At 37.6% G+C, this 13,910-nt stretch overlaps 1 protein-coding gene across 1 annotated transcript in view; it reads left to right on the top strand.

The window, feature by feature from the left end:
* map2k5 (mitogen-activated protein kinase kinase 5) overlaps positions 1–13,910 on the top strand; it is a 70,950-nt gene that overhangs the window by 50,980 nt on the left and 6,060 nt on the right. The window contains exons 20-21 of the mRNA XM_028443024.1: positions 727–788; positions 3,135–3,180. Of these exons, the coding sequence (XP_028298825.1) occupies positions 727–788; positions 3,135–3,180 (108 nt within the window). The remainder of the gene's footprint in view (positions 1–726; positions 789–3,134; positions 3,181–13,910) is intronic.

Raw genomic sequence — 13,910 nt, 5'->3', positions numbered from 1 at the left:
GGTTTTTGTGATGTTTGAGTAAAGGCAGTTCTAGATTTTAATGGTATGCTGCTCTTGCTGGATTGTGGCTAAAGCTTATTTATAAATATGTCTTTGGTGAAAATGAGAAAACCCTATTAGCAGGTTGTCGGGAGCAGTAAAAGGACTAAAGTAATCAAACAAAAATGAGTTCAACGATGAGAAGAGGAGGCAGTGATACAAGGGTTAAACTGGTCAACATGACATGGCTCATTGACTATTCATTGACTGCACACACACACACACACTCACAAACTGGATCATTCAATCTTCAGGCTAAATTTGTGTCTAGTCTGGGTTAGTTCTCCAGTTCAAGCTTTAAGAATAAAAATGCATTAAAATGATCAGGCTTGTTCACTCAATTTATTCTAGAAAAGATTCACATCTCATCGTATCATATCTGATCACATTGTGTCCTATTATTGGTAATTAGACCATATTTTATTTGTAACCTCTGATAATTCAGCTCATCTTTAGTTTTTTTCCCTTATGTTATCCAACACTCTTGTTTCTTATTGTTCTATATTTACACCCAACCAGACATTTTGATCTCCCACTTTGGCCTAATCCTAATAGGATTGCTTATAATGGTATAACATTTCATAAATCATACTTGGTGTATTTCTTTATTTTTTTGTTGCCATGTTGTAGATTCATGATCCCTGCATAACTAATTAAGATTCATCCTTCAAATGTAATTTTTCCCAGGATCCTCCAGTTCCTCCTGTCGGACAGTTCAGTGAGAAGTTTGATCATTTCGTCACCCAATGGTGAGTCAATTACTGTTCTTCAATAAATTAGGGCTTTTTTTTGTCCACAGTTTTCACAAATGTGGCCTAAGATTAGTGTTGTTCCGATGCCCTTTTTTGGCCCCGATAACAAAACCCAGTTGCGTAGTACCAGTCCATACCAATACATGCAGATACCACGGTGTTTTAAAAAAAGATATGACCTGTTTTTCTTCCAATTCTTAAGAGCTGCATCCTCACTTAGTTGTAAAAATAATTGCTATCATGGTTTGGTCTGGCACAGGTTAAACCTTTGTGAAACAGGAACAAAAACACCAACACAGTAAATGCAGGATAACTTTTTTTATTGTCTACCTGGTGTGTGTGACAAATGAATAAACTTTTCTGAAACCTGAATTTTGGCTCTCAAATGCCAACCCGTAACCATACGTGTTTCTGAGATCAGGACTCAGGGCAGCAGTGAGAGTCGGAGGAGGGTTGGACATTGTTTTACTTTGAACGATTCTGATTTTAAGAGACATGGTGAAATAAGCTAAGCTAACCATGAACCTCTCCAGAGGGTGAGACCCGTACTCCTCCGGAGGGAGCGGGGTGGCCATAGACTTCTTGATGTGAAGGGGGGACCGCCGAGTTACAAGCTGACGGTGGATTTTTCTTCGTTGGTGTTCGGCGGCTTCTTCTTCCGTTTGATGGGCTGGGTATAGAAAGTAGTTTGAAGAAGAGTTTGATGCTGTAAATCGGCAGTATCGGCGTGTTGATAGTTAATACTTGCCGATCCAAGCTTTTAGTGCCGTATCGGGACTTTTCCCGATACTAGTATCGGTATCTGTATTTCCTTATCAGAAAATCTATGCCTAACAAAACGCATTATTTTACACCATATTTGTTTTATCAACTTTTGAAAACGGTCCTACTTTACCATTTTAAAACCTGTATTCTGTTATCTTGTTGAAGGACTCCACAATTTTGAAATCACATGATTGATGTCACAAGCGTCATTTGCCTGTAAACATCCTGTTGTTTTCTATTGAAGTGAAGCATTCATTGGTGCTGCTTTTGATTGCTCTAAATAATCAGGAAAAGTTAAAGATGTCGATATAACCCTCTTTGGTTTACCGAAAGAGGATAAAAACAGTTGTGACCCCGAAAAATGATCTGTGACCGCAGGTGGGTGACAATTACCACTCTGTGGATTGGTAGTAGACAACAAAGCAGAGAAAAAGGGCTCTCCTAAGAGACCTTTACTCTCCCTTAAAAGGTGCAAGGCTGACGCTCTGGTGGCTGAACTTAGTGCATAAATCATGGACTGATGAAGACGCACACACCCTGAGGATAGAGGTCCTTTTGAGTGGGAGTCCATCAACAAGATAGCAGACAACAGGTCTTAAAATGGTAAAGAAGTACCCCTTTTAAGAGTTAATGAAACAAATATGGTGCAAATTAATACGTATTGTTAGGCATAGATCTTTTAAGGACATTTAAAGATGTTAGGCCACATTTGTAAAAACAGTGGAGGATTACTTTAAAGCATCAAAATTCAATCTCATTCCATTTGCTGCAAAATACAGTATGAGAAACCTTTTTTGTGGTGATAGTTTGCATTGCCTTAATATGTCTGCACTATTACACGCTTCAACCTCCACAAAGACGGACTGAACAATAACAAAGGCCACAGGCTGCATTTTACAATGATAAGCTGGATAATTGTAGTTGAATCAAAGACGTAATGATATACAATAGGATTAAAGTGCATTTGCCTGTGTTTGTTGTTGAATGTGAATTGTATCGGCCATTAGCAATAATATATAAAAGCCTCCCCTTTTTTTGCAGACTGATTGATTCATCCAGTGCACGCAGACAAATACAGTGTTTGCCTTCTGCTTGCCGCTGATTCATTCACCTCTTTTAATCTTTACAGTTCGACAAACCTTTAAAGCACACACCTAAACCACATGCTTGTGCTGTGTGTGTTTGTGTGTTCAGTGTTCACGAGGCGAATATACCAGCTGCTGTTTATCCCCATGGTTTACTCAAACAAGCCAGCTCTGACTCTCAGGTCCAGCGCAGGTCCGAGCTTTGGGCCTTGGGGTGTTGCAGGACTAATGATGTCCTCATTTAGTGTAAGACCAGAAACAATAACATATTTATTCATACAAAGTCAATGCCATACATAAATCCACAAAGCTTTTTAAGTAAATTATCCAGAGCTGGACTTTCCTAAGGCCTGTTTTTTTTGTTTTTGCTTTTTTTGAAGCCAGAGTTGAAACGTTCTTTAAAAAATGAAAGTGACTGAAAAATAAAACGAGAGCATTTCCTCTCTTTAAAGTTTCATTGGGTTCTCAACAGACTGCTTGTGTCTCTTTTCAGTATGCGTCGACACCCCAAAGAGAGACCTGCCCCCAATAATCTCATGGTAAGTTAAACTAAACTCAAGCTTATAACTGCTCCATGGACCTCAAAACACAAGCTTTGAATGACTGTGTACAAAGGACCATCACAATGATTCACACCATTTAAAATTCAGTTGAATATTTTTTAATTATCTCTGTGCATCTTGGAATTTCTGAATTGTACATTTTCACACTGATTGAGGCTGTTCTGGTCAAGGACACTGAAAGTTGGCATTACTGTGTGCAAGCAACAGTAATGAACTTTGCTGCCAATGGAAGGCATCAGAGAGAGGTCAGTGGGGAACCTTGAGGTGGGTTTGAGACTTGAAAAATAATTTGTTAAATTCACAGCGATGCCTGGGTGTTGTACTCGAGTCCTTTCTTTCTGATTTAGTCAGATAAAAATTTGACCAACTGACAAAAGATAATTATTTTTTTAAAGTCTGTGCCTACGTGTGTGGGGTTATGTCTGTGTTAACCTTTGTGATCCAATCAAAAGCCCTGAACATGAGCTTATTAACTCCAAGTTCCACACTTTTTCTTTCATTTATCTTAAATAAATTAGACAGTTTTTATTCAATTTTGTGAATACCTTGGTCCTTCTAATATTTACTCTAAGATTCTCTAAATTGCTATTGCCTTCTGGGCCTAATATTTATACAAGAGCACTTTGCTAAGGACACGAACAAGCGAGTGAAGCCTAGAGCGTTTGTGAAAACGCAGACAAAGGCTGTGTTCTAAATGTCACAATAACGTACTACTCGTAGTAGGAGTGTGACAATATCTTGATACGGCGATATATCGCGATCATTTTCCGCACAATCGATTATCGATATGCTCCCGCTAAGTATCGATTTTTTTTTTTTTTTTTTTTTTTTTCAAAACCTTTTCTGCTTTTTAACTAAAATGTGCAGGTACGTCTTCACAATTTTGTCACTGTTTGTTGAAGGAACCAATATATTGTTTACTGGAATATTGCGCTATACTGGTGTCACTGGTAAGGAAGACCCTATTTTTTGTTTACAGAAAGCACTATTGGAGATACTTATTCATTTACATTGATATGTTGACACTTATTTACAGAAATGTTGCACGAAAATAGTGTCACTGTTCATAGGACACTTTTTCAATTTATTGTCTTTCAGAGATATAAAACAAAAATGGGAATTTTTCACTTAATTTTTTTTTCTTGTTATGTCATAGATTATCGTAGATTGATTTCTGACCAATATATCGATAATCGCAGTATCGTCATATCGTGAGATAATCGTTATCGTGAGCTTTGTATCGCGTAAGGTATTGTATCGTGAGGTACCCAGAGGTTCTCACTCCTAACTCGTAGTAAATATGACCACATTAGATAGTATGGAAAGATTGAGTACGCTCAAAATACCCAGTTGTATACTATATCAGCACATTTTTTAAGCATGCACTGTGGGCTCACTAGTCATACTTGTTTTCATTGCAAGCAGAAAGTAAAATTGTCCTGGGACCGGCTTCAAGCTAAAAATTAAATGTCTCCTTTTCAAAACAAAATCAGAATCAGAATCAACTTTATTGACCAAGAGTGTATGCATACACACGAGGAATTTGTCTTGGTGACCAAAATCATCAAAAGCATCTCTTCTTGTTTTCTGTTTGTTTTTAATGCTTTTGTAAATAGAGCTCTTGTTTTGACTGAAATTTTAGTCAGTAGCACAATAGAGGGTCTCTGAAAATCTCTGAAATGTCATCATGAAATGCGTTTCTGTGAGTTTTATGGATCAAATGAGCACATGTTGAGATTCTACTAGGTCACTTTCTCACTTAAAAAATGTTCAGAACTTTTCAAAGTTAGATATTTAGCCTCAGTGTGCTTCAGGTTTTTTCCTTGTAGATTTGAAAAGCATCTTGGGAAACTTCCGAACGGTCACCATCCTAATCATACTAGTAGTGTATGTTAGACAGTATATACTCATTGTCTGTGTTGAACTACACACTCAGTCTTGAGCAGATCAGGCATGCATGTTCTGTCAATTGAAATCATCCATATCTTCTATACGATTCCAGTTCTTGTGCATCTAAAATGAGCAGCTCTAGCAACTGCCGGGGTTTTCCTGTCTGTTTGGAACTTTTTAAAAGGTGTGCTGTAAACACAAATTGAGCCACATCAAGGAGATTAAATTATAATTTCTTTGGCCATTCGGCCCTAGACCGGAACTTGCTCCATGTGAAAAAAACAGCCTTTATTTCAAGTCTGTACTGAGTTGGGTTTGTTCTTTCCCCTCTGTGTCCCTCCAATGCTTTACTCAGCTCCAACATTTGCTCACAAGATCAGCAGTTTGCACCAACTGCCTTTTAAGAGCCACAACATGCCAAGGTCAATGACAGTTTGGTCCTCAGAGAGGAAGTGTGTCGGCAGTGAGGACGCACATATTGCATGTTTTCAGTCTCACACCAGAAAGGCGGGGTCAAAAGCGGATTATGGCTGGACAGAGACTTAATGCTTCCAGTATCCCAGCAGATATGTCAAAAAGATGTTCACTTCTTGAAGAAAGCATGGAAATTTGTACATGGGTGTTTTTGAGTGTGCTGAATCCATTTTTAATGGGATCCATGCTGGCCAACCAACAGTTCCCCACTCAAAATCAAGAAATCCAAGATGGCCGCCATCCATTTTGCCAATTTGGATATTTTGTCATAACTTTGGTTCTATTTGACATAGAAGCATGATCTCAGTAACAAATTATAGGTTTTCAGGGTCAAGGAATTCAATAATATCAGTTAAAAACAGTGGCATGGAGTGCTGCATGGGTTTTTTGAAGTGTAAGAAGAATTTAATAATATATCTTAAAATACTGTAAATTGTGCTCAGAGCAAGATCCAAGATGGCCGCCATCCGTATTACGAATTTCAATCTTACCATAACGTTGGTTCTGTTAGATGTAGAAACATGATCTTTGAGGCAAAAATGTAGGTTTTTGGGGCACAAGGACAGTAATAAAAATAGCATACAATACTAAAATACAGCTGTGTGCTACTGAGAGCATTAAGTTTTGTTTTGTGTTGATGGCTCGTTTGTTATATTTGCTTCCACTTCTGTAAATGTTAGTTTTCTTCATATCCACTTTTATGAATGACTGGTGTACCATTTGTCTTTTAAATTATTATGCTGTTTTATGTGTACAAAAATCTCCCAAAAATCCATTCAAGTCTGCATTTGAGAATTAAAGTGCAAATATGAGGTTTCACATGTGAGTAGTACTGAACACATTTTAGAAATTAGATATGAACCAAGTAAACAAATATGTCCTTGTCTATCGTGTTATGTTTCCCTTGATGTTAAAACATTTTCATTGTTGTACCTAAACAAAGGCTGTAGTGTTGAGACGTTCAGTGACATTTTGTTAACTTGAGAATATGTGAAAACTTCAGACCTGCCTCAGGACTTCAAGCAAGCTTAAGTAATGCTCGGCATGCATTTAGTTATCACCTGTATTGAGCTGCACCCTGATGGTTTTTCCCACTTTATGGCTTTTTATTGTTTATTCCCAGAAATATTGTCTTTCCTCCTTAGTCCTGCTCTGGCTCAATCCTTCATTTTTCCTAAACTGTTTTTATTTTTATATTCACACTCCTCTTTTCCCCCTTCCTTTCTTTCCCCCGCTCATCTTTCCTTCCTCAGTGTTTCACCCTCTCATTCAACCTTCTGTTTTTTTTCCTCCTCTGAACATGATGAACTCAGATATAAGGTCATGGATGCCTGCCTTTGTGGCATCAGCCTGCTGATTGTCTTTCCCCTTTTCTTCTCCACGTCTCACTCTGCCTCTGCATTCCCCCAACCTGCTGAGTACATTAAAACTCTTTACCTATTCTATCTGTATGTTAATGTGTCCAGACACCATTCTGCCTTTTTCTCCTGCTCTTTCTCTGTCACACACAGAAAGTGCTTTTATTTTATATATCCGTGGAAGGTAATGACGGAATTCACACAATGGGCTAGACACTAAGCAAATAATGTTGTTTTAAGAGACTCACCTTGCAGCTCGGCTTTGCTCATCGGGTTTCAGCAAGTGCTTCCTCTAATCACTGGTACAGCTTTCATTGACGTCGTTATTGTCACGTTTTATCCTATTGTTCAACAAATGGTGGCTGTTTGAGTTCATTTTATCTCTTCATGACTTCTGTTGCTTGATACAGAGCAGTAAATCTTTTCTTATGAGCTCTTTGCTGTAAACTATGAATGTTTGTCTTTATTCTACAGAGGCTTTCAGTAAAAGAAAGTATAATTCAGGTGGTCACAATGATGATTTCAGCAGGAATAATAATGCGCCCAAAGGAATTACACCAAAAAATAATAACGTTATGACCAACCACCCAGTGTCATGTTTTTTTCCCTTTTTATGCTAAATTATCAGTCAAAAATTGAGGAATGGACTTAACAAGAACTGTAAAGGCATACAGTAGTGTCTGGCTTAAAGTATTTGGTCTTTTCGGCTGTGTAAGTTTTTATTTTAGACTTCCAGTAAGTTTTTGAGGTAATCACATAAAAGTTCTATTGTGTTAAATAAATAAATTGTACTTATTGTTTAAAATTTGTAGATTAAGCCTGAGGGAACCAATGTTTGAGACAGTTAGGGGTTAAGGAGAGCCCGCTGTTCCACAAATTAAAGATCACGTGAAATTATGGAGAGGGTACTTATGAGATGAAGAGGGGCTACACATGATTTGACAAAAATGCAAAAAATGGTACACGGGACCAAAAAGATTGGGAACCACTGCCTTACTGTATGCTATTATGAATCTAATCAGATGAGTTAGCCATCAGTTCCTTGTGCATCATTGAGTTTTTTGCCTTCCGGTATTTTGCGGTTGGTTCACCACTTTCCTTGGACAGTTTTTCGTCTTTGAATCAGTGGATTGCCAATTAGGAAAACTCAACAAAGGCAACAGTTTTTAATATATTCTGAATGCATTGATTGGTTAATATAATTTAAAAAGCATATTTAAAGCACATGGAGCAGTCTAAAATCATCCAATTTTTGGCAAACACCAGAAAGAACCGCCACTTTCTTTCTTACATCTTAAATCATGCTAAAAGGTAAAGTGGAGGTAAGGACTTTTATTGTCCTATTACAGCATGATTTCCTCAACACTAACAGGTCAAACAGTAGGACTGAAAAACACCCCTAGAACAAGGTGAATAAAGTGAGATAGTGATGATTACATTTGCACTTTAACACAACAACATATTCGATCGATGGATTTGCTGATGATGATTAAATTTCTGGCTCAGGTGTAATAGAATGAAGCCAGCTGGGATTTTGTGGGGCATTAATTAATTAAGACATGTCAAACTGTCCACTGTGTGATACCGATCAAGAATACCTAATGATTAGTATAACTAGGAAGACTTTGATCTTAAATAAAGGACCACATAACAAACCTGGATGGAGGAAAGTGGATTACTGCCTCTCCTCGTGCTAATGCATCTTTCATTGTGGACACCTTATCCTGTCATCATACGGTGGTGACGTTCGTCAGTCGAGCAGACTTTCCATTGGCGCGCTCCCAGAACGTTGGCAACCTGTATTTGGAGATGACTGCCTGTCCTGGCTGAGGTTTCTGGCTTTTACTCCTCAACAGGCTGCCTTTCTCCTCCTCCTCCAACACTTCATTTGTAGGCTTAAAGACAAAAAGGGAATTAATTTTCAATATTTGTAAAATGAACACAAAACAAATCAAAAAGAAAGATATCAAGCCTGGTGTTGTTTGATTGAAATTTGATGGACAATTACATTCTCCAACCCCCATCCCTCCATCTTCATCAGTCATTCCCCAGCCAGCAGCCTTCACACAGCCTTTTAGCACTCTTGTCAATGCATCCATCCTGCTTTGCTATTCATAGACACACACACACACACACACACACACACATCATAGCACCCTTTCAACCCGACACACCAGATGAGACCTTCTGTTTTCTCACAAAGGACCCTGATTATCTTTTTTTTTTTACAATTCCTAAATACAGTTTTGGCAACCAAACACATTAACACAAAGTCAGGGCTGATCGAAAAATTATTTCACTTCATTCAAAACAACAAATACCTTCTATTAAACTACTGGTAGTTCTGTGAATTAGGTATTTAAATCTTTCTTCCAATCTTTGTTTCTCAGTAACCCAAACTGTCTTTGTGATGTGTTATGTTAATGAATATTTAGAGAGAGTTTTTGAAAGGATTTTTTATGTTGGGAAAAAACAAGTGTTATGTGGAAAGTAAAAGGGGAGCTGCACGTCCAATAACAAAACCACACCAGAACAAAAAACAAAAAAATGCTTTCTTTGATACAACTTTACCTTTGTCGGTTAGTGTGAGTGTCTGATGTTTCTCATCACATTTTCCTAGATTCTATCTCAGGACCTAAACTTCAGAAGCAGTTTGACTTTGAAGTTTTTTTAGTCTACATCGCCCCACGTGCAAAAAGGTTTTTCACATGCCTTTTTTTCATGCGTCATAGCACCAATCACTGGTGTCTCGTCTTTCCTGTCAGCACCTTCTCTGCCAAATGTTTCTACATTATACCCATGGGTCCACTGTCCTGTAAGCGCCATTTACACGCACTGCAGCAGGACTCTCCTTCCTCCTATTTAGTAGTATTGCATGAGCTGCATGTTTAGCTACATTAGCTGCCCTTTGTCTTCTCAAAAAAACTTGCACAAACATTTTACAGGTAACTATTGACAGCTTGTGTTGATGAAGGTTAATAGAAGGAAGTAAAGAGTCAATGGCTACAAAAGCTACCTTCATATTAACTTGGCAGAAGATCTATTAGTCAATTTAAGAGGTATATCCTGTTTATGGGATGCAGCTATGCATGTTTTTTTTATTGCAATTAAATAATTACATGTATTTCACTAAATAATAGTAACCAATACCAGCCTCCACTAAGAAAGGGTAAGGAAAACTTTACTAGACAGAAGATATAAAAAGAGAGGGCAGTGTTACACCTTGGTGAGGGGAAAGGGAACAAGGGGGAGGGAGTTAGGATGGTTAATTTAATACCAAAACTTAAGTGCAGCAGTCTGTAGCTCTACTAAGGCATTGGCTACATCTGTCTGTTTGAAGTCTGCCAAGTAAATTAGATTTTAGATAATAGGTAATCTGTGTTCCTGTTCAAACAGGCCTGAGGAAAAGTCATGTGGTCTACTTAGAAAAAAGTTTGAATAATGTATCTGCTGATTGTGTCTAAAGTTTTTGCCGACCTTACGGAGAAGCCGTTGCAAAATGCTGTATTAAATATTTCAAATCAGTTTGTGCAATAAAATGTCAAGAAGGAACTGTTGTATCTTTTTAGGATAAGAGGGTTTTTTTAAGCTCCTGTAAACTTGGATCTGCTTTTGATTGAATTTCTATTAAAACACTGTACCAGTGTGGACGAAAGGCCAAAGCATAATTAACAAGTTTTCCTGTGTTGACAAGGTTTTACTGTACTTAGAAACCGCCTTCCTTACTGAGAAGCCCTTGTATCAGGTTTCAGTTTGAAAAATGAGATGGATGTGTGGTGACTCTTTGAAGTTCCATAAGTGTCTGTATTAATGAATTCTCTCTACCTTTTTATCCTCCTCTCACAAACTGCCTGTTTCTTGCAACAGTCTAATGAGGTGGTGACCAGTCTCTTGTTATAATTGCCTCAACTCCTTTTAATTTCTTCTGAGGGTATTAATCATAGATAGGGTTATTTAAAATCGCATAAATTAATCTTAGATTACACCGTGCATTCATAGGCTTTAAACAATGACAGTTAGGTAGGATTTCCCCTGAGTTCAGACCCTTTTTGTTGGAGCAGAGCGGCTGCAGGTGATTATCGCTGTTTGAAATAGCCAGCCAGTGATTAAAGCAACTTTGAAATGAGTCTCTCCCTTGTCTCACCTTCATCCAGACATTTGCCACAGCAGAGAGTCAGCCACCTTTAATGATCCATTCATTGAGTAGTTGAATGAACACCCTGCACTCTTCTCATAAGTACATTTTTAAATAGCCTTGCAGATTATTTCACTGTTAGAATAATGTGTGAGGAGGAAGAAGAAGAAGAAGAAATAAATTAATAAGTAAAGTATAATTTCTGTCAGCTGTTACAAAGTTAGAAATTATGATATATATATATATATATATATATATATATATATGGTTAAAGACACCTCAAGTTACAGAAAGTTACTGTATTATTTTTACATTACATCATTATTTTAAAGAGCTGAACCAAAGCACATTATCTTTCTTTTATTACCTCCACCGGCATTTATTTATTTATTCATTTATTTGTTTGTCTGTTAGCAGTCACTAGTACTTTGGATTTGGACAAAAGATAAACTTTACGCCATGGAAGTTTCCATAAAATTTTAGAGTGGATCCAGATCAATATGCTGTCTGGATTAGTTTCAAAAATGGAAAAATCCCTCTCTCTCAACATATGTGACATTTCACTGGATGCCTCTATACCGGCTAACTATAGACCAATCAGCAACCTTCCATTCATGGCCAAGATCATTGAGAAGGTGGTCTTCAACCAACTGAGTCAATTCTTAACATTCAACAAAATATTTGATAAATTACAGTCAGGTTTTCGTTCTCATCACAGCACTGAAACTGCTCTTATCAAAGTGATCAATGACATAAGGTTGAACACTGATTCAGGAAAAGTATCTGTTCTCATTCTGTTGGATCTAAGTGCTGCATTTGACACTGTAGATCATACAATTTTGTTGCACAGATTGCAAACATGGGTTGGACTAAATGGAAAAGTAATGCAATGGTTTAAGTCATACTTGGAGGAGCGAAGCTGTTTTGTAAGCATTGGAAACTTTGAATCTGACAGATTACCAATGTCCTGTGGGGTTCCTCAGGGATCTGTTCTTGGACCTCTTCTGTTTAGCCTTTATATGCTTCCTTTAGGACAAATTTTACAGAACTGTAAGGTTGGTTATCAGAGCTACGCAGATGACACACAACTATATCTATCACTGAACCCAGATGACTATGGTCCCATTGAGGTGTTGTGTGACTGCTTAGAAAAAATAAACTGCTGGATGAGTGAAAACTTCCTTCAACTAAACCATGACAAGATGGAGGTGATTGTCTTTGGTAACAGGGAAAAGAGGACTGCTGTCAGCAATTATCTTGAGTCTCGATCTTATCTTTAAAAGCTAAAGACCAAGTCAAAAACCTTGGTGTTCTGATTGACTCAGATCTGACATTCAGCAGTCAGATCAAATCTATCACAAAAACAGCCTTCTACCACCTAAAGAACATCTCCAGAGTGAAAGGTTTAATGACTCAGAAAGATCAGGAGAAACTGGTCCATGCTTTTATATCCAGCAGACTGGACTATTGTAATGGTCTTCTGACAGGAATCCCCCAAAAGAGCATCAAACAGCTACAGCTGGTTCAGAACGCTGCATCTCGGGTCTTAACCAGAACAAAGAGGTCAGAACACATTACTCCAGTTTTAAAGTCTTTACACTGGCTCCCAGTCAGCCTCAGAATAGACTTTAAAGTTCTGCTGCTGGTGTATAAATCTGTGAATGGGTTTGGTCCAGAATACATCAGTGACATGTTAGTCAGGTATGAACCCAGCAGGTCTCTCAGATCTATGGACACAGGTCAGATAGTGGAGCCCAGAGCTCACAGTAAACATGGTGATGCTGCTTTTAGTTGTTATGCTGCAAAGAAGTGGAATAAACTGCCAGCAGAGCTGAAGTCAGCATCCAATGTGAACATTTTTAAATCAAAGCTAAAGGCACTTTTTTTCTCTACTGCATATGATTGAGAGATTTTTAGTCATGTTGTTGATGTCATGATGATTTTACTGATGATTTTAATTGATTTTACTGATGATTTTAATTGATTTTACTGATGATTTTAAATGTTCTTATTGATTTTAAACAATTGAATGTTTTATCATGTAAAGCACATTGAGTTGCCTTGAGTATGAAATGCGCTATACAAATAAATTTGCCTTGCCTTGCCTTCAAAAAATGTGTAACTCGGCTCGTAATTGACCATAATTGATCTTTATGAAATTTGACTGTTATGTCGGATTGGTTCTTCATTTACCCCATCGAGTTTTTTATTTATTCAGTTTATTTCCAACATGGTTGCATTCACAGAAGTTTTGTTATTCCCTATTCTTTTTTTTTTTTTTGGTCCATGCCGAAAAAGGAGACGAGAGAAGCAGTTTGCTTATCCAAGTCCGGTCCCCTTTCATCGGGATCGGATCCGGATTGCAAATTTCATCACAATTATTGGAAAACATGGGGTGCCCATATATTTGGGCCTACTGTTTCATTATTATTGGGGATTGACATTTCTTACAAGCCTTTAACATTTGAATAATCATTGTACCATGATAAGTATCACTGATTTAGATAACTGACAAAAAATCTTGCAAAGTGGATTTGTATACATGTACTTGTACTGAAAGCTCACATCGATGTAAGGAAACTCTTATTTAAAGTTGTTAATTGGTATTCAACCACTTGTCGTACACTGCCAATACCAATAATTACGTTGAAGCAGATGTTGAAAATGGGAAAAGACCACACCTAATGCCTTTCTGAATCAATTAATGTTTAATTCACCAACTTGGATTCTTCAAAAAGAAGAAGAAAAAGAAGTTCACCTCGTGCCCGACCTTACAAACACACATTTTTGTCCAAAGTCTCTTTGTAAACTAGAGCACTGCCATGGGCGTTTTGAGGAGTTTTGACCCC

The sequence above is a fragment of the Gouania willdenowi genome, chromosome 3 (genome assembly GCF_900634775.1).
Source record: "Gouania willdenowi chromosome 3, fGouWil2.1, whole genome shotgun sequence".
NCBI classification, from domain to species: Eukaryota; Metazoa; Chordata; class Actinopteri; order Blenniiformes; family Gobiesocidae; genus Gouania; species Gouania willdenowi.
Note: the sequence above shows the minus strand (reverse complement) of the source record. Positions and strands in the feature narration are given on the sequence as shown.